This window comes from Lissotriton helveticus, chromosome 9, assembly GCF_964261635.1.
Source record: "Lissotriton helveticus chromosome 9, aLisHel1.1, whole genome shotgun sequence".
In the NCBI taxonomy this organism is placed as follows: Eukaryota; Metazoa; Chordata; class Amphibia; order Caudata; family Salamandridae; genus Lissotriton; species Lissotriton helveticus.
Window position 1 is genome coordinate 900,141,490 of NC_136070.1, and position 25,686 is coordinate 900,167,175.

General features: G+C 43.4%; 1 protein-coding gene across 1 annotated transcript in view; it reads right to left on the reverse strand.

Moving 5' to 3' along the window:
• Positions 1 to 25,686, reverse strand: part of EXOSC5 (exosome component 5) — a 188,324-nt gene that overhangs the window by 64,901 nt on the left and 97,737 nt on the right. Inside the window, exon 4 of the mRNA XM_078661064.1 lies at positions 10,166 to 10,306. Coding sequence (XP_078517190.1) covers positions 10,166 to 10,306 — 141 coding nt within the window. The remainder of the gene's footprint in view (positions 1 to 10,165; positions 10,307 to 25,686) is intronic.

A 25,686-nucleotide genomic window follows, 5' to 3' on the forward strand; every position in this document is an offset into this window, starting at 1 on the left:
TAGCCCTGATCTCTTGACTGGGTGAGAGTATTCTGCTTAATTCAGAAACTCTGTCCATCACCACCCCTTGTTGTTAAATATTTTGTCCACCCTAAGCGTGGAAGGGTATACTCAGATGTGAGTCCCTTGCTCATTGCACCATCAGGATTCAAGCAAGCCGGGCCGACGACGCCTGAAATGGCAGAAACCGGTCCCCGGAAGCTTGTTTCCTTCCCAGTGTAAGAATTGGCTTGGTAGGTTGGTTTGCCCTGTTCCCATCATGCACTGGGACAGGAACAGACTAATTTGCATTTAGCCAGGTTCTGAACTGGGATGGTGCAGTGAGCTAAAAAATGGTGTTGGATCTAGCCCTGATCTCTTGACTGGGTGAGAGTATTCTGCTTAATTCAGAAACTCTGTCCATCACCACCCCTTGTTGTTAAATAAAATGGGACTCACGTCTGAGCATCCCCAGCCCACTCGGGGTGAAAATTGCAAAAAACACAGTTGATGGACAGAATGTAGAACAATGTCATACATTCACCCCAGTACAAGGATCTGGGCCTAAATCCATCGTTTTTTTGCACTCCACACCACCCTGGGTTAGACACTGGCTATATGCAAATGAGCTCTGACCCTGTGCCTCATGGGAACAGTCCAGTCCGAACTACCAAGCCATGTCTTTCCCAGACCGGAATCAAGCATCCAAGGACCGGTTTCTGGGTATCAGCCTTCATCAACCTGGATAGCTTGACTCCAGTGGTGTGGAGAGCCTGGGACTCACGTCTGAGCATCCCCAGCCCACTCGGGGTGAAAATTGCAAAAAACACAGTTGATGGACAGAATGTAGAACAATGTCATACATTCACACCAGTACAAGGATCTGGGCCTAAATCCGTCGTTTTTTTGCACTCCACACCACCCTGGGTTAGACACTGGCTATATGCAAATCAGCTCTGACCCTGTGCCTCATGGGAACAGTCCAGTCCGAACTACCAAGCCATGTCTTTCACAGACCGGAATCAAGCATCCAAGTACCGGTTTCTGGCTATATCCAGGCTGATGAAGGCTGATAGCCAGAAACCGGTCCTTGGATGCTTGATTCCGGTCTGGGAAAGACATGGCTTGGTAGTTCGGACTGGACTGTTCCCATGAGGCACAGGGTCAGAGCTGATTTGCATATAGCCAGTGTCTAACCCAGGGTGGTGTGGAGTGCAAAAAAACGATGGATTTAGGCCCAGATCCTTGTACTGGGGTGAATGTATGACATTGTTCTACATTCCGTCCATCAACTGTGTTTTTTGCAATTTTCACCCCGAGTGGGCTGGGTATGCTCAGACGTGAGTCCCAGGCTCTCCACACCACTGGAGTCAAGCTATCCATGCTGATGAAGGCTGATAGCCAGAAACCGGTCCTTGGATGCTTGATTCCGGTCTGGGAAAGACATGGCATGGTAGTTCGGACTGGACTGTTCCCATGAGGCACAGGGTCAGAGCTGATTTGCATATAGCCAGTGTCTAACCCAGGGTGGTGTGGAGTGCAAAAAAACTATGGATTCAGGCCCAGATCCTTGTACTGGGGTGAATGTATGACATTGTTCTACATTCTGTCCATCAACTGTGTTTTTTGTACTGAAGGGTGGGCCTGCATGAAGGCAACCTGGAGCAGAACATGTAAACATGATGGAGAGCCCACTGTCAGTAGGCCAGAGAGACAGGAGATGAGCAGTGTCAACTGATAGAGTGGAAACAAAGTAACACATGCATGAAGGGAGTGAAGGCTGGAGAAGATGGGCCAGGGATGGCTAGGTGTCTGGAGACTTAGTTTGGTAAAAAGACCAACAGCTCTTCGATGCCTACCACATGCATATGTATGATGCCCTGGCATTGGAGAACAATGGGAGAGAGGAGGCAGGCTTGCTAGATTTTATGTTCTATGCTACGTGGCAGGAAATGCTTTTAGTGTGTGCAGGAATTCGAGAGCAGGTCCAGTGGCACAGTCGGCTGAACTGCAGCCTTGGTAAGACTCTTATACTTTGCCTGTCCCCATTTGTGCAAGCAGTTCATGCAATCTTGTTTAGCTTCAGGACATCATCGCCCCATATGTCGTTTTTAATGCTTCCTCTTTACTTAAGAAGTTACTACGAAGTCTTGAACCTGGAGACACTGTTTAGGAATGCCGTCCTCAGGGTAGGCTGTTCCCCCCCTACTCGTTGTCTGCTGCTGTCAGACAATTGGCACTTCAGGGGAGCGCATAAGGCATTCACTCACGAAAGTGGAGAGTTCTCTTGTGACTGAAGTGTGCATAGGAGACAAGGGCAATATAAATGTATGTATTTTATATAAATTAATTTATTCACAAATTAGCAGACAGCTATAGCTAAACGTTTTAAAAACATCACCTTGATTTCAATAACATCTGATTGGTCAGTAAGCACCAAATAAATTTGCCTAAGATACCGCCAACTATAAAAGTACATTTAAGTCTCTCAGTGCAATGTAAACCCCACAAAACGTTCCTGCATCCACGCATTGTAAAAGAAGAGAAGGCAGAGAAGGCAGCAATAGGTTTTCACAACACACAATCACACCATCTTACCAGGAATGTCTTCCAAGTTGCAAGACAGAGGTTAACCTGAAGATAGATTTAACCATTGGGTACGATGGCCTTGTTCATTATGCACATGCATCAGTGTGGGGGAAAAACACACTTGTTGGCTAGTCTTCCTCTTACCATGTTTTAGGGGGGGGGGGGGTGTCTTATTCACCGACCACTTCACAAATGGTGCCTGGCCCAGAAGCAAATTTCAGACATGGGTGTTTGGGAGTGTTATCTTCGAAAAAAAGGCAGCACAAATCTGCTTTTGCTCTAGAAAAGTGGTATTAAAGCCCTCCAGGCCAGGTTTGCCATGAAACCCCACGGGTATACCCCTCTGAAATCTGCGTTAGGGTGCATTTTATCATTGTCAAAGTTATAGAGTTCAGAAAAGAGCACCAAACAAGATGAAAGGCGGCTAGAGAAAAGTATCATCACATTCAGTTAGGAAAGGATGGAGGATTTATTTCTCTCCTGGGTATTCCAACAAGGGACTGAGAAAAATTCAAAATGTATGTAGCGGCTGTGAACCAGAAAGTTGCTGTTCAGGTCGCTGCTGGTCTATGTGCCTCGAACACCCTACAACCCTTTCTCAGATCTTTACCGAACTCGCCAGGAAAGTCTTGAAGACGACCCCTTTCAGGGAAGCTTAGCTAAAAACTTACAGCCAATTCAACCCTTTCTCAAGAGGAATAGGCCCCAAAATCTACAACAAGATTGGTCATAGCAATCTTGAAAATCTATGGCAAGGGGAAATAATAGCGGGTGACTCTCCATCTTAGTACTACCCTTTGCCAAAGCACAATGCAAAATCCATGAACAAGTCTATTTCAGTACCCTAAAATTCTAGAGTATGAAAAGTTCCCTGGCAACACTCTTGCATTTATATCGATAAGAGGTGAATTGCACACATTACATATTGCAAAGTTTATTATAATATATATGGCCTCCTTGGCAGGCAGCTCACCCTGTAGGTTTGTGAACTACACATTTTGTAGTATGTGAGTAGTGCTACTGCAGTGGTAATTTAGGTACTACAAAATGTAGTTTTGGTGAATCAGGCCCATACTTTTTAGGTCGAGCCTGGGCAGCGCATTTGCTGCTCTGCTTGAAATGCTGTATTGAGGTAGGGACTTGAAACTCCGCCCACATTTTTCATTGGCTTGTGTCGTTGGACACTGTAAACTGTGGCTGTTCATTGGCCAAAAGGCTTAGCAATCCCTAGTACCGCCTTGTCTCATTTTGTAACCTCCCATGCGACATCTCCCGTTACATGCGTTGTTGCTCGGTAGCCTTTAATTACAGCCTCTGTGCACTATTTTCTCAAATAGCTTTGTCAGGACATGCTCTCTCCCAACACTTTTTAAAAAAAATTATAGCATGCATTTGCAATGCAATAGGTCTCGCCTTTGCAAGATTTTAAGATGACAATGCCTCTTATATATTTGTTTTAAAAATAAAACAAATACAAGGCACTGTAATTTACAATGCCAATTACTCAAAATCTCTTAAATGCGAGACCTATTGCATTGCAAATGCTTGATTACTGTGATGCTGGCCTATTGGATCACACATTGCATGCTGTATTGGATTGAAAACCTGAAGTTTATGTCTGAGCGACTCATCTTCAAGTTAGACAGCAATACACTTCAACTCTCAGGTTGACCAACATCCCTGCACTGAGAAAAGACACCAATATCAGTTTGTCAATTAACCCGTTTCTTGCGCACATCGGCCAACGGCCGTCGCGAGCACTACCTCGGTAGTGCTGCGCATGTCCGTTGGCCGACGCAGCCCCGCCCACTCAACAGAATGCCCGCACCACGGCAGAATTTACGCTGCGGTTAAGGAAAAATACACGAGTCCCTGCCACGTTGAAAGCCACTGCCCTAAACGTAAGCCCATTTGTGAGTGGTGCATGAAAATCTACTATTTGAAAAGACACCAAACAATCTAAATGCCACTGCCCTGAGTATTGAGTTTGTCCAGCAGATTGAGACAGCATTGCAGATAGGAAAGATGCAGGAAGACATCAATGTCAACACTGTATTAAAGTTTCTTACTGCAAACCAGACCGGAGGATAAAAAACAGAATGAGTCACTTTAGTATGAAATCGAGTATCTGTCTTCTGATGGGATTCTAACACTCCAGGGTTTGAAGCCTTTTATTGGACTAACTGAAAAATGAAGCAATAATACATTATTTTTCTGAGTCCTACAGAATCCTTCAGCAATCGGTCAAAGGTTCAGAACACCAAGCTGCCGTGAGCATTATTTTCTTATAAGGGTTTGCAAATTTGGGTTTGCAGATGACAGTCAGACCGGCTAAACCCAACCATGAAAGGCATCCAGCCTGGGGGCGAAGGTTTTATTTCACCGTCATAAATTCAAAAGCATAACATCCCTGGCCTATGGTGGACAAGAAAGAAAATAAACTAACCGAAGAAATGCATTATTTAAAAATGAAGACACTTTCTCCAAAAGCACAGTGATAAAAGGGGTCTGATCACACAACCCTAATCAGATTTATGTTAGCGACTAGATATTGTTCTCATAAAAGAGAGGTCTCTCATGAATCTTTGAAGTGCAGTCTATAAACACGCCAGAGTGCGCATAATGCATACATCAAAAAGCAGTGATGGCTTTATAGGGCTTTCCTTATCTGTGTAAACTCTTAAAAAAAGATGTTAAACTGCTATTGCTGAATAGATATTCTCAACAATAGACCTGAAATCACTCATAGAAACTATTCTTTGTGTATACATTTCTGGATCTTAAATTAACTTAATCTACGTAGTTGTTTGCTACATTGTATATACATTGTTTGCTTTGCTTGCTCCATTTCGCGTTATATGTGTTAACATGTTTGTTATTTGTACATTTGCAGTCTTTACCTATATATGTTTATTGATAGTTTTTTAACTTGTTTCCGCTATTTGTACAGTGCTCTGATACCCGGACGGGTAATGTTAGCCAGGCCCGGACTGGTCGTTGCGGGCACCGGGCAATCCCCCGGGGCGCCGCAAGGGTGGGGGCCGGTTTTGGGCCCTGGGGGCCGTTTTTGTTACAGGGACGTTTTTGCAGCATAGCTGCAAAATCGGCCCTGTAACAAAATCGGCCGGAAACCGGCCCCGTAGAGAGCTCGGTCGCACCCCCAGGGGGCCGGTCGAGCACTTTGCCAGGGCTGGTTTTGACTCCTAAAATAAATAAACGAAATAGTCGTGAAGACACAAGTCCATTTAACACTAACAAGAATGTATCTATTTGACTCCGCTCTTTGACAAAGGAATACAATGCCAGCAGGTGGACCGTATACAAACTGCTGACAACAATCTATAGGTTCCATGTGGATCACATACAACATAAAATGGAGGATTTCAATGCACAGTAAAGTTAAATGCTTCACTTCACCATCCAAAGTACACTATCATGCCTCTCCGATGTTGCGACTAGAGCAGTAAATTCTCCCTAATCCAGTAGTTAAACATAGTCAAACTTTTCTGCACTCCCCTTTGAAGCTCGCATATTGAAAAAGTGCATTACAGAGTTGCGCAATACTGGTGGCCAAAGATTAAAAAATCCATGGGAAAATCAAATTCCAAAGTGTTAATTGCCATACAAAATAGAGAAATGTTTGATTGTTTGGGGGTTCAAACATTGCTTTCTTTTCATAAATTGAGAAATCCCAGAGTGTGCATGTGCAGGACTTTTATGGAGTGATGATTAGTGTTTATGGTATTGATTTGGTTCTGGATCAGACTCCAGTTACTTGATTATCCAAATAAGGATCCATATGTAAATCTCCACTGTAAAGAAGGGCTGCAAAGACCAGACAACTGATTAAAATCCAAACTGACATTAGGTAGAAAGTAGAGTGAATCTAGCTTTTCTCCAATGAGAACTGAGAGTCAAATGTAACTCCTTCACATGATCTTGTGGGAATAGGCATGGTAAAGATATTCTGTACACGTGTTTTTTGGAAGGGCGAGGCAGTATCTAGGAAGGTTCAAATGTGAAAAACCTTTTAAGGGCTTTTGGCTAAGAGATTCAGTGTAGAATCAAAGCCTTGCTTCAAATGAGCCATAAGATGGGCCCTTGGAATTTTAACGATGTTGGAACTTGCTGTAGGTCACCCTGCTGTAGACGTCGGCAGGAGAAGCTGATGAATTTTAATATTGCAGAACGTAATTCTTCCATGACAAAATGAATGTTAAACAAGAGTATGGACAGCATAAACAATCTTGAGGATCCTTAATCGCTACATCACAAGTTTTAACTCCTATCTTCCACTACTGTTTCCTGGTTATCTATTGATACTAATTCAGGTTAAATTAAAAACAGAGAGCCCATCCTTGTCTTAGCTGGTGGTTTTGATAGCACTTTCTTAGTTGCAGAGTTCCATCGTTTTCTTAGTTGCAGAGCTCCATCGTTTTGTAAGTGTCCGTTACAGCCAATATGCTTTTGTATATTTAAATCAAGTCTTTCTTACTGGAACACTGTCCTTGCTAGGTCCCCAAATGCAGGAGTGGCTGCTACCTGACCGGGGTAGTAGGGCGGCAGAGGTGAAGGAAAAAAAAAATGGAGCTACCTGGAGCGGCCGGCAGCAGGATGCACCCGGGCACATAGGCTCCCTCATAGCTAATCAAAACTCTGCGCTGTGGTGCTGTGATTGGTCTGAGCAACGTGGTTCTGCGCTCAGATGGGGACAGGAGCTTGTGCTTTGTACTGCAACCTGGTGGGGAACATGCACAGTGCGCATGGCTGTTTGGCCAAACAGTCACGAGCACTTGAGGAGTGGAAACCACTCCTCCCCTTGCTCTGGCCAGCCCTTCCACTGACTGCAATAGGAAAAATAAAATGACAACATTACGTTATCATTTTTTCACCAGTGGGACGACGCTCCTCCGCCTTAGCTGAGTAGCCACCATTGTCCAAATGTCAAATCTGACAAACCCAGAGATGCTTCTCAAATCTGATTGGATGCCAATATCTTTGATTTTGCTGTTTGTCCACTGGCATGCATTTTCCCGTTTTGTATGTGCATCTAATATGTTGGAAGGTGAAAGCTGAAATTGACGTTCAAGTGTAATGTGCAGTTGGTGCCAACAATCACTGCTTTAAGTCTCAGAAGTCTCATGTAAATGCAGGATCACTGTCTGTTACAAAGTACTTCTACAATGGACAATACAGACAAGGTTTACCGGATGTGGCTGCTGGAAAATCTTGATAACGCGGCCCAAATGTTCTTTCACACCCATTACAGCAGCAGATGTATATGCAGACTACCTCGATAATCTTGGAGTGGAAGCTCTGTGCCTATTGGTGCCTTGAAGAGGAAGAGCAAATGCATCATGGAGAAGTGTGGCTCACTGGTTAGAAGTGGCAGACCCTGAAGCAGAGGTCAGGCCCGGGACCAGGGTTCAATTCCAGACGCGGCAGGGTCTTGGGCTAAATGTTCGCGGACTCGATAATTCTCGCCTCGGTGCCTACTCTAATCACTCTGCAACTCTGAGCAATAGCTTGCTTTATCACCACAACGGCCCCAACAGCGCTGGGATGCCTGGCTTCACCTTGGGGGTGGCCTGGAGGTGGCATCTCACAGGGAAATCCAGGATGGGTTCCACAGCGGTATACAGCACCAGGATGCCCCGAGATGGGGCGGCAGTGCGCTTTTGTATACACACATTTACATTTACATCATACTTTCTTTACAAGACGTTTGAGCATCCTCCAGCATCATCAGTTTTGGAAGCACTTCTGGGTAGACTATAGCCATGCAATGCATCTTTTATTATCCCCTTTATCGGAATCACAAAAGGTTTCAGTTTAGTTGCGTTCATCTCTTACAAATGCTCAACGCCTATCACATCCCACTGAAATACATGAGGAACAAAGTATGTAAACTGAATAAACTGCCAAGAAATGGGTCCGTGTCAAGTGGCCTTCATTGCTGAAAGAGACAAACTATTTGGTGCCAAGAAGTCACCCTGTGGTAAAAGTATGCATTACAATGGAATTCATATCAAACATTCACCTGCAAAATCAAAACAAGTATAGCCTGGATTTTTTTTCTGGAAATGTTTTAAGAGCAAAATATGAGCAGCCGCGCGTCACTGGACTGGCATCACCAAGTGACTTATATTCTTTCGGCTGATGCAGGGACTAGTCTTCTCCCAAAACTGAGAGCCTTTGGAAACAGGAGCCCTGAAACCTCTTGCCGAAAACATCCCCGTGGAGTTAAATGGCAAAGATTTTCGGCATGTTTTTGCAGGATTACCTTGCTTAGAAGCTATGTTTGTGAAAAAGTGAAAAAATACAAAAAGTGCACTGGGAAAGAGGAAAGGTATAGAGTGGCCCACCTAAGCTTCTAATTCGTTGCCTGATGAAAGTCCTGGAAACATGGACGTCCAGTCATCAGTAAGCCATGACACTGAAAGTGTCACCAGGCACGCTTTAAACCAGTGAAGAGATCATAGGGTCGTCCTCTTGTTTCATCCTTAACTTCTGAAAGGCCTCATGTTTGCTGCTGAGCAGCTAGACAAGTGGTAACAAGTGGAAACTATGGAAAGTAAGCATGATGTGGTAAAATAAACTATGCACACCAGATCCCATGAAAGGTTAATATTTATTCTCCCATCACATCAATGAGGCTCCTCACCTGCTTCGTCTTTTAACTGCCCCAAGCATCAACCGTCGCTCGTCTCACATCGAATGCACAGCCCGTACATTCCATGTGTGTCACACGACTTCAATGCCTCGAGCTGACCACGATAAGCAGCGTGGCAAACTATGTTATACATAAGTCACAAATCATGTCTCTTAAAATTCTGTGGTATTGTGTTCCTACCACTCCCTTCGTGATCACCAAAATTAGGAAAACGAATGGTAGTGCCAGAGGTACAAAAGGGTCTTCCACTAACTGACCTTGATTGACTTCCATAAATACAAAGCCATGTCACTCAAGGCCCACCGGTCTCAGATAAGATATTTTTTCCAGCTAGATACTTCTCATCCCTTTCTCTAAAGGATTTCATTTTGGGATCTACCCACAAAAAAAAAAAAACCACACTTGCAGGTCTCACTATAAGACACCAAGCAGCATATCTAGTCACAAAGCATATCTATAAGACTCTCTCCATAAGCATGTACACCAGAATATTAAAGGCGTTGGCACTGTGATTTAATTAAACAACAGTTGAGTGCCCCATGTGAAAATAATTAAACCAAAAATGAAAGAAATTCCTGTTTGCAGTAAAGCAGCACAACAAATCAATTGCAGCAGAAAGGAAATATAGGCTACTAGAAAAAAAAACAGATGTATAAAAGTGTGTACCGATGCTGAAAACGCACAAATTTTAAAGAAAACACATCTTATTATTATTTGTTTTATTATTTATGGATATATTTTATTGTTACTAATGAGTCCTCGTCTACAAAGCTTCATTTATGAAAAAGGCATCCGAAAACAACAGCAGCGGAGATATAAAGATTTACACATCTTCCTCACTGTATCTCACCACCAACTAATATGTCAGTTCTTATCTAGTAATGCCAACAGAACATATGCACGTTGTGATAGAATTGCACCCACCTTTTCCTGCTTGGCAGTGGGATCGAGCAGAATGTTGCCATCTGGATCCATGGCACAGGTGATCCCACAGAACAGAGACGCCATGGGCAGGCCAGCATCCATCAAGCCCATGCAGGAAGCGTTCAGGCAGCATGAGAGCAGCTGGGATGTTGACGCTTAGGAAAAACAATTGAACGGGCAGGTAGTCTGCACATTGGCCATACTATCTCAGGAAAAACTATCCACCCTTCACGCCTATACCCCTGCTACCTCGTATTAGGTTATCAGTGTTTCATTCAGACAGAACCACGGTCTTAAACAACTGCCATAGAAAGCCTTGAAAATAAACAGCAGTAACGGGGACCCTGAAGTAAAAATTCAATTATGGTACACTGTTATTCTGAGTGAATAAAAACAGTACTGTGTAGTTCTAACAAGAAACTTGAGTGAAAATTCAAAATAACAAAACCAACTGTAAAACCATCTGTATTGTGACTTGGCTGAAGTTGTAAAAAAAAGAAAAAAAAAAAAAAACTGTCAAATGAGCACATAACTTACAAATCCAAAAAGAATTGAAATGTTAAATGTATGCCAAAAATTGAAAGGAGCAAAATGGAAAAGATAAAGAAGAAAGAGAAACTAGAACAGCAGTTGTCGGTTTTAATTTATGACCGCAACCCTAAACAGAAAGTAGGCATGGTAGGGAGTGCATGCTGAGGAGAAACAAATAGAAAATAAATATTTTTAAACAGGTGCACAAGTTGAGTACATGGTGGTAAAGAAAGCGTGGTGCAGTTTCCAACCTACGGTAGGAATTGTGCGTTTGTGAACGACATAACCGTTGGGATGGTGCCAGACTGATTTTATGCACCCCCTCAGGATATGTTGTCCTATAGGCCAGCTATCTCACAGTGCCAACATTAGTATTCCTGAACCTAGGTGGGTAGCAGATGGTTCTGGCAACTACTGAACATGACAACCCTGATCCCCCAGGAATCATGGTAACAGATCAAGAACCCTTTTGCTCAGTCACTTGTGCTCTCTTCTTCTTTGAGAAATATATAAGGAATACAGTGGGACTTTTCAATGTTTATTGGACCAAAGTAATTCTTGTATAAAATATATATGCTGCAATGATCAATAGACAGAAACAGATAAAAGTTATAAGAAGTACTAAGACAGTGACCAGAATACAAAGTACCACCATCGTGCTAAGGCAGTTTATAGACATATAAAACAATATGAAATTCCAGAGTACTCCTACTATGCAGTCCCTAACCTAAGTGACAAGGGTGTGAGTAAGTTCTGCCAAGAATCCCCAAACTGGATTATCCAACCCTGGTTACCTGAAGGGAAAAACTGTAAGTTCCCGTCTTGGTCACAAGCTGGACATCCTTTGCAGAAATATCAGCAAGCTGCTGAGCCGAAGCTTAAGCGTGTAGAGACCTCGCAATAACAGCAAAGCGCTCCTCTACCTAAACCCGGAAAAGCATCCGTTTGAGTCCTCAGGCAGGCTAGCATTGTTATGGTCTATAGGTAGCCATGTAGCCCGATGAATGAAAAATTGAATGAGATTTGCACAATATGTGTCTAGGCCTTGTACCTGAAGTTCAAGGATTCATGATAATGGTCTCACATCGAAATCTATAAGTGAAGCAGCTTCAGAGAAACAAATCCAGTATTGTCACACACGCAAATGTATGTAAAAAGTTACTACGAGAAAAGGAAGGCAATGTAGAAATGTGTACATGGTGGAAGAAGGCAGCATTTCTTCATGCACCAAACTAAAACACATGACAAAGGCAAAGGAGAAAGAAGGAGCTAAAGTCGTACAAAGTAGGGTTCAGACAAAAAAAACAGAAGGGCCTAAGAGGAGCAGGGGAAAAAGATCAGGAATGCAGTAAGTGTCAGGAGACAAAAGGTTGATTGCAGAGAGAGAGGTTGAGTGAAGAGAAAATGTTAATAAAATTCAAGGAAACAGGTTTGATATAATCTGTCCGTGATTATTTTTTTCCTAGCAACTGCAAAACACTACAACAGACATATTGTAAAGATTTTCTAATGCTGCTTTTTAAACAACATGGACAATTGAGGGTTAAAATTTTAAAGGTCAGTGTTGTATGAAACCTCAGGGCTCCCTTCCGAGTGAGGGATTCAGTTTTCACCAAAATCCGCATTTGGAGCGTCAAACAATCCTTCACTAGCACCACGCTACAAATCATAGTACAGTACAAATCACAATGCTCTCTGGATCACGGGCTCCGCTTTGGAGATAGTTATTGGAATTTTGGAACTCTGAAACCTCCAGATCCAAACGTTATCATTCACCTAGCCCTACTAAACAGCAGGAAGAATAAATCTTTAGAGTGTGTCAACAAGAACTTTTGTGGTTGATATAATGAGCTTTGGGACTTACTTGACCAGATCCGAATGTTTACAACTTTCACCTAGGCTTTATGTTCTCCAGGAAGATGTCTTGGGAGCAGTACGCTGTCAAGAAGAGTTTTTATCATCGTTATGTTGGGGGACGATCTAAAGTGAATGTCTTATCAACCCCCTTGAAACTACAGCTCACAAATCGAGCCATATATTCCATGCACGTCACATGAGCAATTTATCTATTTATCTCTGCACTTTATATGATAAAATAAATCACCATTTGGCAAATTTTAGAAATGTAAACCTATAAAAAGGAAATAAAGGCAGAGGAATGGGATGGAAGTAACGACTGAGGGGAGCAAGAGACTGAAGAAAACGAGGAGCCGATGGCGCATCGAGGAAGGAATGAGAAATACTGTGCCAGCGAGAGAACTGCCATAGGAAAATAAACCGAAATAAAATGGAAAAAGCCAAATGGAAGGCAGAGGGAGCAAAGAGAATGTAGAAATGGGATAAGAAATTGATGGCAAGGGGGGGGGGGGGGATATAAGAATGGAGAAACGGTCTGGAAGAAAAATTGAGTCAGACAAAAGTTTTTGAGGCAACACACAGTATATAAAACTTTATAAATAAATAAACAAACAAATAAATAAATAAAATACACAACATACAAAAGAAACCCGACTGTATACAGCAAATACGAACAAATCAGCACATACAAACGAACTGCAGCTGCACTGTGCCTTACTAAGAACGATAGACACAAATGCCAGTAATGGCGGATCCTCCACATGTGAAAGCTGCACTGCTACCAGCCAGAGCATCCAGAGGTCGACGATGCTGGGCACGCGGCAGATCAGCCCCGTCCTCGCGCTCACACTGACAGTAGCAATAACCCAGACGGCAGGGCATTACACGAGCAATAAAAACGGCTTTCACGGTTGATTACCCTCCTCCAAATCAACGGTGACAGCTGTTTATTGCCTCGCGTGCCCGCACGCGCTGGAGATCATCACACTGAACGAAAAAAGCCACGCTGTTTTCTGGTGGTGAAGCTAAGCCAGGGGTGCAGTACTGACACCACACACAGGATGTGACATAAGGACGCTGGAAAGGTCACCGGAGAGGTCACATTTGGCAAGAGCCGCAAGCTGCGCCAAGGGCCCACTGGTGGGATCAAGAGCTAGTGCTAGAGATGGGCGAGCTGCTGAAAGCTCGAGCCTGAAGGCTGGCTCTGGCTCATCTGAATATATGATTTTTCCACGATTACAAGTTCCACGCATGGCATTACCACGCGAATTTTAGTTCGCATGTGTCTTTTCCACGCAGCATTTTACTACGCATGTTTTTACACCGCAATAATCACGTTACGAAACATCTCACGCCCCATTGAAATTTACATAATGATACTGATAGGCTACATGCAGTACGAAGGAAAAAGATCGATGTTTTAAACAATAAAAAACAACAGATTCCCTTACATTTTCTTTTTTTCATAATGCCCTTAACCACTTGGGAGCTAGTAAACAAACCTCCCCAGTGCTGCGCTGTCCATTATCCGGTGCTGAACTGGACGTCCAGCGGTCGCACGCAGCACTGGGGAGGTAGTGCCCGTGACGACCGTTGGCCGACGGCAGCACTTAAGGGGTTAAATAATTCCTTTATTATCAAAGTTTAGATTCTTATCTGTCCCCTGTGCGTCTTTCACCATCAGCCCTTTCATCCACCGACCACGGAAACAAGCGTCAAAACACGTTTATCAAAACTGATAAAGGACTTCTGTTATGACGGTGAGGCTCTTTCCTTGTTCGTTTTGAGGCATTGTAGAGCGTTTTTTTTTTTTTAAGTTTTCTTCTAATTTTTTTATTATTATCCGCTTGTTTTTTTGGGGGGGAGACCCCCCCAACCCCCCCAGCTTCCCCCCCCCCCCAGCCCCCAAGCCCACGCAGATCGTAAAGGCAGAAGGAATACCACTCGCGTGGTAAAGACGGTCGTTGAAGGCACCCGCGTTCAAAAGACGTTTGCGTGGTGAGTGACCCGTGGTAAACGTTATGCGTGGTAAGTCCTTCGTGGTAAATGATGTTTCCCGCTCATCTCAAGGTTTCTTTGGAACCTCGAGCCCACGACGAGCCGAGCTTTCACGTGGCTTCTGGCTGTCACCCTCGCTCTTCCACCCTCATGCACAGAGGCAAAAACAAAGCAGTAGCATCGGGGGTAAAAAGGATGGAGAAACAGATACACATTTAGTCTAGAAAAAAACAGAAAAGCTGTATAAATCCTGGCTTTCCCGCTTAACCAAATTGTGTGATCTTAGACAAAGATTCTATTTTACTGATCCTCCTTTTTCTTCACTATTGCAAATAAAAGCTCCTTCAAATACCAGACTTCCGAATACCAGCTGTACAAAAACGTTGAAAACCAGCATGAATTTTCTATAAAATTAGGGGACTGGAACAAGTTTAGGCTTGTTTAAGGTATTATGAAAGCACCACGTTTGCATTCTTTTGAAACTGTTAGAATAACAGTCATTGGACGAGATGGAGAGGAAGGCCCCGAGTCATCGAACAAAAGAAAATGTGGTGGCATTTGCACCATGTACACTAAGAGGTCCTGAGAAAAATTATGCTGTTAGATAACATAATGTGTTAGCAAGCACATGGGCCATTGCGGAGTTTTGACAATTTTTATGGGGCACCATGTTGTCGGGAGGGTAGATTATAAACTTTTATTAAACAGCTAAGCCAAAGGAAAAGAATCCGAGCTGAGATCTTTCACCAAGGTGTGCGATCAATTAACAGCAGAACAGTAATGAAAAGTGATAACTTTGTTCCCCATTTGTCAGATGTACAAAGATTAAATAAGACCGCGATGAGCATTTAGGTATTGCAAGTACCCAGTAAAGAACTAGATATAAGTTTTGGTGGTCAGCAATGACTGAAAATATTTAATGACGTGTGTTGAGCTGTAAGGAAATGCAATGTGGATGATCAGATGTTCCAAGAGGTACTCCACCCATGTTACTGGTGAAGTGAACACCTGGACCGTGGTGAAAAATGGAGACTGACTTCATGGGACTGTTCCCTGACTTAATATTTCCAAATGGTCAGAGTCACTTTTGTGAATAGACTAAGAACATCTATTCGCAATGATTTCAGAAATTGTTATTTTCAATTGAAGTGTTACCACTATTAGATTCAAACAGTGATCTAGGTGTCCAAAAGAAAATGCAACTTTTAAAAAATTATTTTTGAACAAAATTAGAACAGAGTACATTAGATTGATGTTGTACCATCCACAAGAAACCACATTGGCAGAATGGTTGAACAAGATAATGAGGTAAGCCATTCCTTTGGCAGAGCAATGGAAATTGCTTCTAAGAAAGTTCTGCTACTTTTGTTGACTGGCTGTGTCCAACTAGTAAATATTCCAGTTCCTTCAAAGTGTAACCCTTGTCATAGTTAAAACCTACCTTATAGGGTGAAGGTGAGGATCAGCATGACTAGGAACAATGATATGGGTGACAAGAGTCACAGGGTGAAGAAGTATAAAGACCACAATAAAGTGTACATGAACCATAAAAGATTACCGTAAGAGGTCTGTATTAAAAGCGTTCATGGCCTCTGGCAGGTGAAGGGCGATGGGGATCAGACTCTGGCATGTGTGGGACGATGGTGATGAGAAAGCTATCTTTTCTTGGACGCTAAGAAAGCATTTGGTACAGTGAAGTGGAGGTACCTTCTCCGCACCATGCTGTGGATTGGCTTTGGCCTGACGTTCTTGACGTGGATGCAGAAAATGTATAGGACTCCAGAGGCGGTGGATAATTCTTAGGGAGGGGGCTTATTTCTCCTCGATTATCAGTGGAGCGTGACAAGCTACAGGGATGCCCGCTGACCCCGTTGCTGTTACAATTGACCCTGAAAACAGGGCGGCGACTATACAACAGGATAAAGAAAATGAGGCATATGGATGCCAGCGGGTGAACATAAGGCATTCCTCGATTAAGAGGACATTCTTTTAATATTACACTGCCCTGAACATTGTACAAAGAGACTAGTGGTGCAGACAGGACAATTCACGAATCTCAGGGTATCGTATTAATCAGGCTAAATGTAAAGTCCTTTCGCCAACGCGAATCACAGTACCTGCATCCTTGGGGGATCTGCCCTTTAAGTGGAAACACTGGCACCGAAAACATCTGGGAGTGTTGGTCTATATGACATGGATCAGGGCAACCTCATCCCTCTAATGAAAAAAAAACAGCTATTGGCCTTAAAAAGTGGGGGTGTCTGAACCTGTCCCTAAGCAGGGCAGCACAGGTAGTGAATATGGATGTTGCAACCAGATTTAATTATAATTTTGGAATGCTGCTTTTATCAACCCCCAGGACTCGTTGTCAAATTGAAAAACATATAGGCTCATTCGTATGAGGGGGAGAAACCACAATTCCACAGCTGAAAATTAAATGCCACCTGAAAAGCAGGAGGACTACGACTGCGAAACGTGGAATGCTATTGGCTTGCTCACCAACTAGTTCACTCCGTATATATGATCAACACGTTCAGGGAAGTGCCATTCTAGATTCCCCTGGAACATCACTTGCTGGAGGCAGTGGGGATCTAATGACTTATTACACTGGACCCCAAAACAGACTGAGGGCCGGGATCCCAGTTATACAATTCTCCAAGATGTTGTGGCAAAGAGCCCATGCACTGGTGGTGGTGGGGGGTGGGGGGGTGGGGGGGGGGGTTCAGACTCACCGTTCACGGGCGCTCCCTTGTGGCATAATGCAGCCATCAAGGTGGGGGAATAGGAGATCAGTTGGTCAGTCTGAAAAGGCTGCAACACTAATTGTTTGGCTGATCTGATTAAAGAGGGAGAGATCAAATCTTTTTAGGACCTGCAGAGTGAATTTAGTCTCCCTGACGCGCAGGTCTGGAGATATACACAACACAACTGAAGAGAGCTTTGCCTGAAGCCCTTGGGAGGACCCAGTATGTAGCACCATCTTCTCTGATTCACAATCACATACACACCTGGACAAACTTTGGGGGGGCATTGAGGATATAAAGAACAAAAGTGGACTCAGGTCATAATGTAGGTTTATTTATTTGTCTACATTTTTATAAGTGAGATGCTATGCACAGGCCTCGAAAAATCTACTCACTGACCTGCTATGGCAATTAAGATTTTATCAGGGGTGAGCTATTTTTAGGGCCTCTGGCCCATTCTGAAGAGCTGACCAAGGACAGGTGTTCTGTTCACTCAGAAAGTACATGAGCAGTAAAGATGCCTTTTAATCTTGTTTTTATCTGGTCACATTTGCTCTGAGTTCAGAGATAGAGTCCAATGTCTATTTTTGATTTCATATGCTGTTTTTTAAATGACAGTGCACTACCACATCATGCTTTAGTAATATATTTATTAAAAGTGAGCTTTTACACATGAACTAAGAAACCTTCTGGCCCTGTCCTGATGGCAATGGTGTTCATGAATTACGAGGCAAGTCAGGGGACATATGTACCCTATTTGTGAGTTCGATTTTTATTAAGTATGGAGCAAACGCTTAGTCTATTAAATCAAACAAAAGGGTTTTTTTGTACAGCAGAAATACTGTACTCAAATATTTGAAGGTGCTCTTGTGATAATGAAGAAAAAGGAGGCTTAGTAAAATAAAATATTTGCCTAGGATTACACAACTGGAGACCGGTTTACGGGTCAAGTACATTACAGTTAGGTAGATTATTCAAGTTACTAGACCTGCATGTCTAGTATAATTTTTATGATTTTTTGAGGGCTGTATGTAGTATCCACTCATTTGCCAAACCCTGTGTACATGCATTTATGTGTGAGCAATTGTACACGTTCTGGAAGGCTGTGTGGGTGAGAATGGAATATTAGGGAAAGATTATATAAAAGCCCTTGGATACTTGTAGAGAAAGCGTTTCTGTAGTTTGATAGAGGCACCTTGTGGAAATGGATTGTACTTATCAATATGAAATATTTTATTTTTTGAGGGTTTTAATTGATAATTTTGTTGATTTTACGGACAATTTGGATCTTGATACCAATATTTCCAAAACAATATACAAGATATGTGGTCAAAGAGTCGCTAAAACTGGTCAGTTTTTGTATTAAGGGTAAGTGTATCGAGCAGGCTGCTAATTTTACATACTTTGGAATAATGTTTCATTTTAAATGCTCATGGATGCCCTGTATAGCCAATAGATGTATACGTTTAAATCACTCGGTTGGGCTCAGTTTGATTTTACTAATAGAGTGGGCAACAAACAGATCCACCTTCTTCTGGAAGTCTATGTGCGAAAATGCTTACCTGTTCCAATGTAGGGTGCTGGAGTTAGGGAGTACCATGATGTTGCCAAGTTACAGACAGAGGAGAACAAATTCTGGCGGTGTTTGCTTGGCCTTTCCCCATCGACCCCTCACTTTTTTTCATTAAGAACTGAACATTACATATTCAACCGAGTTAATTAGGGTTGCACCTTCATTGCAATGGTTTCAGTTTGTGCTAACAAGCATATCATTCTTAATCGGGAGAATATTACTGATTGGCAGAATTACGAGAAGGGTAACACTATCCCTTGGCGAAACTATGTCCAATACACCGCCAAAGCAATACGATAGATTCAATTGTTTAAATTTCCCCACTTGTTAACCTAAGCGGATATCTCCCGAGCTAAAAAGCTTTTATGAGGTATTGTGAGATATCCAGGTAACAGTAGGAGATAAGGAAACCCCCTTTGAAGGACTACACCATTGTCCAAACGTCATTAAATCTTGAACCATATCTGACTTGGGTAAAGAGCCCGTGGGAGAGGCTGAGAACTAAAAGGTTCCAGCCAGGGGTGTGGAATTCCTATAGCCTGACGCCGAGGACATATTGTTTGGGGTAAAGGGCGACATGTTTTCATGTTTATTTTGTCCTTGGGCCAAGTAGGCCCAAACACCTGCAGCACAAACCCTTTGGCTGACAGATTACAGTACCACATTATGGATCAGGGAAGGGCATCTTCAGCAATTAAGGTAATATTTGTGCCCATATGTTAATGCTGTTCGAATTTGTGTTTATGGTTCATTAATGCACAGCCTTTCTTATTAGTGTGAGCGCTCTAATAAAATGTAAGTTCAGACTGAACCACTAGTGGTTCCAGTATAAAAACGTGTACACACTTTTGCAAAGTTTAACAAAATGAGGCATTGTATAATGCTTGCAGGATTCGCTCTGATAAAATGCAGATATATGCAAAAGCTTGAAAGAAAGATTAAGGATTCTTTGCTTTCAAAATAAAATGTTCATTAAAAATGCAACTAGGAAAAAAACATTTTGCTTAACTATTATCAAATTTTAGGTGCCATTTCTTTGAAACATCATTTAGTAAAATGTGTTGATGCATGCTAGTATTTCTCAAAAATATTCTTAATGGAAAATCAGTGTAATCAGTTTCAATAAAATGATAGGAACCCTAAAATAAACAAGCATTGGCAAAGCCAACATGTATGACAGTGGTGGTCAGCCTTTTAGTTTTGTCAATGTGTGTCTTGTTTTGAAATGGCTTTTGTAAAATTATATTTTTGTTTCAGCTGCTGGGCACTTGTCATTAGAACAAACATTAGCAAAAATATTATTGGTCTAAAAAACACATTGAGAGACAGTAGTTCCCGGCACTTAACAAAACTGCTTTGGATGCCAATATGCTCCTTGTGAAAGAGCAGAATGCTGTCACTCACAGTGAAGTCAGCTGGTAGATAGATGGGGACAGAATTTTAATTAAAAAAAAGGCCCTGGTTAACGCCAGATCTAAATAGGGGCCTATATCTCAAAGAAAGTCACGAAAGTGCACCCGTGGTATACCCTTGCATTAGATTTATCTTCTTCCATGCGTCAGACTGCCCCCGGCCGTCTGACGTCACGCTGTTCGTGTGCGTCGGACACCGTTTTGCGTAGAATTTACCCGCACAGCGGGGAAATGTGCGCGGCATGGGGGCGGTTAAGGCGGTCATGAATTAACAAGAATTTACAGCAGGAGGTCAGGAAATCATACTCTAGGAAAATACCTGTGAACTGCATTTTAGCATGAGCAAATATGTATGTGTAGCAGCAGCGGTGCGTCCATTGGGGCGTAGGGGCATAGCCCCATTAAGCCTGTTGGACGCACCGGCTGCGGCTACAGAGAGAGTGCGCAGGGGGTGGGGCTGGGGCTGGGTTACAATTACCATCAGTGTCAGTGACTCTGCTGCGCATCATAATGTCGGGCGGAAACTTGCCCGCGCATGCGCGTTAGCAGCCAAGTTGAGTGAGAGGACCGAAGGGGCCAGGGGGTGTGTCGCTGGCTGGGCCCCGTCGTTGAGGTGGCGCCAGGGCGAGTAGTGTGTGTGACCCCCTAGCCAATCCTGGCGCTTATGCAGCGCCAGGATTGGCTGGACTGGGCAGGCTCAGCACTCTTACCAGTCATGGCCAATCACTGTGACTTCAGCATATGAAGCCATTCAGTGATTGGCCATGCAATGACGTGCGCGCCGTGACGTTTCCCCGGTGCAGGCCAGGCAGCAGACCGTCACTTCACTTGACTCACTCTGTTCGTCGTTGTTGGACCGTCACGTAAGTAAAGTTAGTACTCTCAGTCAGTCTCACTGTCATCATTCACTGAATCACTCATCACGTGGGGAGGGCGGTGATTGTTTGTCAGTGTGTCGCCGCGTGTAGCCGCCAGTGCCCAGGGCCTGCCTGAGTGAGGCCTAGGCTTAGCGTAGGCCTCAGGCAGGCCCTGGCTAAACTTGCTGCCTACACTCCGTTTCTCCTCCTCGGCCCTTCCTCCTGTAATCATGCCCATCACCCTGGCCGGACCCGTGGACTAGTCAGGAGTGTTAAAAGCGGTAGTGTGCTGTGCAGAGTTGTACCTGTTGTTTGCCGAGACCCAAATTTGTTTTGTGCTTCATTCATTTTACATCGATCTGATTTGTGCATGGTGTTCACACAAGAGCACGCACTAAAGTCTTGTTTGTGAATTATTTTGCCCTTAAAGGGGCGGATTGCCGGTCCTGAATTAAACCTGCTGTAGAGTGTTTGTTTGAATGCACGTGGTATTACGATATGCTTTAAACATGCAAGAGATCTAAAATGCAGTTGCGGTGCCTGTACTAAACTTCCTTCACAACTAAACTGACTTTTTATCCGTCTATGAGGAGTAAATCCCTGATCGTTTTAATAGTTGGTGAAGTCCCTGCAGCTTTCGGCCAAATGCCTGGCTCCCCCTCAATGTTTACCTCATAAAACTGTGGAGTGCTATCAAAGCCAAGTCTGACGTACTGGCGACAGCACCCCTCTCTCCAACACAACCACCCTCTCCATAGTAGTTTTGAAAAGAAAAATACATTCAGCAGCTTAATTGTCCTCCACAGAACTGTAGTTTACAAGCAGATAACGTAAGCGGAGGTGCAGCTGCCCTGCGCGTGACACTGACAGGAAGCACAATATGACATTTGGGATCCCCTTGCTCTTGTCAATTGATCTTATTACATTTACTGGTTTGCTGGGCTTCCCCTGAGGTAGTTGTTCTAAGTCCGGTATGTTATTTGTAAAGTTGATGTGACTTGTGAAGCCAGCCACTTCCACACCCAGGGCAAGGCAGCTCCCCTCTCTCCGCAGTCAGACACTGCCTGCCTGGGTTTGTTCATCTTAGCTGGAGAGCTACTGAAAACGTTGCTTTTACCGTAAACAGCTCTGGGCGTTTATCACTGCAGTGCCAACGTCATAGTGGCTCACCAGCCGCCGATAGTAAGATAGTGCCTGTGTAAGACGAGACTACCAAGCAGCATAAAATCATGGCACAGGAAGCGCATAACGTGGCCTTGTCGCTCTGCGGTCTGCACTAACTGTGGCTTGTTACACAGGAAACGGTAACAGTCTCCTGCCAATCAGTTGATTATAACAACGTGTTAGTAGTTGTCTGTGCTGTTTACATCTTTGATGAACACTTTGAGGAAGTAGGGGCGTTGAACGTGTTTCTTTGGCTCGGTGCGTTTTTTTTTAGCGTGCTTGAAAGTGAAGCTTTCAGTGCCAGATGCCGCCGTTCCTGGGGGGACCCTGCTTTTAATATTCCAGCGAGCTTTCTGGTATCTTCTCCACAGGGAAGTTCAGCTGGCCGCGGTAAAACTGTAGAGTGACTGTGTTTTTCCCACGTTCATACTGTCTACCTGTGTTTTTCCTTCATTCATTCATGGCACACATTGAGGTGATTAGTCACGACCGACGAACTAGCTCTATTAATTAACCAATTCAAACGTATCTGTTCTCCAAGCTGTTATGTTAGCAAAATTAGAAATCTGTATTTTTTTGCACTTGCACTGTGAAGAATCGAAACACATTGAATGTACCCTAAGAGCCCACGCTACACCCCCGGTTTTGGTGGTGTTAATCAAGTGGAATTTGAAGGGTGTTCAGATTCTGAGCTTATTACAAAACCTCATCTTTTTAACATACATCCTGTCATTCAGGTTGTCGGAAATTAAACAGTGTGATATTGATTTATTACGTCTATTTGCTAGAAATTGCAGAGCTGTGTGTTATCGTCGCAGGGGGCACAGGTTCGGACGACGGTGCTTTGTGGTGTATGTGCGCGCAGCACCTGTCTGTGCCCCCTATGTAGGAAGAGAGTTCCCCCTGATGCAACCTGTGCAGTTGAGCTTCGGCACTGAGGGCCCCTTGTGTAGCTTCTGGAATCTCTTTATTTTGTATGAAAGGTATGCCCTTGCTTTCAGTTTTCAGGCAAGATATTGGCCTTGTGCATTTTGCATGAATAACATTCGTTTCTCCGTTTTCTTTGTGGAGATTTTAGGAGAGAAGAATTTGACCAAACACAAACGTAGATGTGCCACTTGGCGCTCGGATCTCACACATGCGCTGTGGACTCCATTAGACTCGTTCTAAAGACGAGAGTGCTGACTTGCTTGATCACACTGCATTACCAACCTAAGGCAGCGAAGGTTGTTTGACAAGTGCTTTCAAATTTGTCTTTTGTGGAAGTTCTGTAGGTGATGGATAATCGTGACATGGGTTGGCCCTGGTTTACTGGTTTCTAGGAGTTCCAAAAGAGATTCTGGCGCTGTCTGTCTTCTGGGATTGTCCTATGAATTCTACTCCCATATGCATTGTTTTTCTACAACAGCGGCTCGGTGGGGTTCTCATGATTGGCGAGCTTGGCAGTAAACATCACTGGTTTTGGTTACCACCTGACTTTATACATGCCTGCAATTCTGCTCAGGCAAGAGTTTTGTGCTTCCACTGACAGTGTGCATTTATTCAACTTTTTGCCTTGCGGGAAGCTTATTTGCACTACAACAGCTATGGTGTCAAGCTAATGTTCAAGGTTAAAGGGTTGATATGTTTATTATGAAAAGTCACGGTAAAGACAGTAGGCCCTGCATTTATTGTGAGAAGCATGCTAGTTGGTATGGGGCTCTGTCTGTGTGGCTAGCTTTTTTTTGTAGGTGGCTGTGTGTGGGGGGCTCTGTGTGAGGGTGGCGCTGTGTGTGGGTGGCGCTGTGTGTGGGTGGCGCTGTGTGTGGGTGGCTCTGTGTGTGGGTGGCTCTGTGTGTGGGTGGCTCGGTGTGTGGGTGGCTCTGTGTGTGGGTCCAACCATTACACTGCTGTGCAACTTCTTCTACTCTTAGAGCTGATATTTCCATGAAAGTCTTATAGTCTGAATTCAGCACCTGAGCATAATAGGACGGAATGTATGAAGCTCTGTGGTTATACTGAATAAGCAGCTACCTATGTTATGCCATCTATTAATGTAATAACTGCACTTTCACAATTGCTTTATTAACCTTCCTGCTTTCTCAAATTTGCTTGAAAATGCACGATTTTTCTACTTTTTTTTCAAAATCTTCTTGGGGGGGTTTACCCCCACAAACACCCCTTTTGGGGTTCCGGCTTGCTCGCTTCGCTCGCTCGCTACGATGCAGTATGCAAATCACTTGCCACCCCACCACTTTAAAATCTCACCCACCGCCCCTGATGTGTAGATGTGCTCATGCGAAAATCTGTTTCGTAGTAACAAGTTCACTCCCCCCCCCGCCAAGAAGTTTTACTTCTTTCCTTGTCAGGTGGAAATTTCCGACCTTTCTCTGTATGGAAAAAAATTAGAAACGAGCTGATGAAAACCCATAAAACATGCAAATTAGTAGGTTTGCACAGACTCAGAAGGGCATTCCATCCATGGGGAACCACTGCTTCCAGCCACCGCCAGCAGTGGGTAGATCTGCGGAAAGGTGGCAAAATAAGGGAATTGCTAGTATTTAAACCCTACTATGGCATGAGCTCCGGCATAATCAGACAGGCTATAATCAGAGCTCTTATATAATAAGATTGTTGCCATAATTTGTCGCCAAACTACATGGCACCAAAGGGACAAGTTGATTTTGCTACAGGACAAGTAGATTTATGAAGTAACCTGTACCATGGACAAATCGATATTTTATTAAATTCCACACCCCTGACCAGCTTTCCTTTCACCTGGACCAAAATGACAAAACACCTATTGTAATATGCCCCTATAATGAGTTGTCCTTGCAAACCCTAGAACATTTTCTTTTCTGTTGTAAAGATTATGGATTTGAAATCAAGAAGTTTATAAAACCAGTTCTTAAATACGCAAGTTAGGCTTGACTTTTGGTGCAGAGAGACAAAGGAGTGTCCTTCCAAACGAGAAGCCATGCAGACTTCTTGAAATGTGTATGCTGAATGTAGGAAATCTAGAATTATATCTACCAATCTGGTCGGCTGCATCGATTTTATATGTGAGAACTGGGATCCAGAAGTTTCTAAAGAAGTTGAGATATAATGCTCAGGTTTTAAGAAGCTGTTCCTTGATGCTGAACTTGTAAAGAATTTAATATGTGACAAGGGAAAGAAAAAAATGATTTTAATGGAAGAGGTCAATTCATTCATACTACACAGCCTGGTTTTCCGTAGAAGAATGATTGGATTCACCTTTCCTCACAGTCATGTTGGTAGCCATGATCACGTTACAAGGTAGATTAGGTCACAGCTAAAAAAAAAAAATTGCAAATCATTTGCTGCACGTTTTATTTTGCCTCTATCTTTTTTGGTTGCCCTGCGCAAAACAAAAATTGTAAAATTA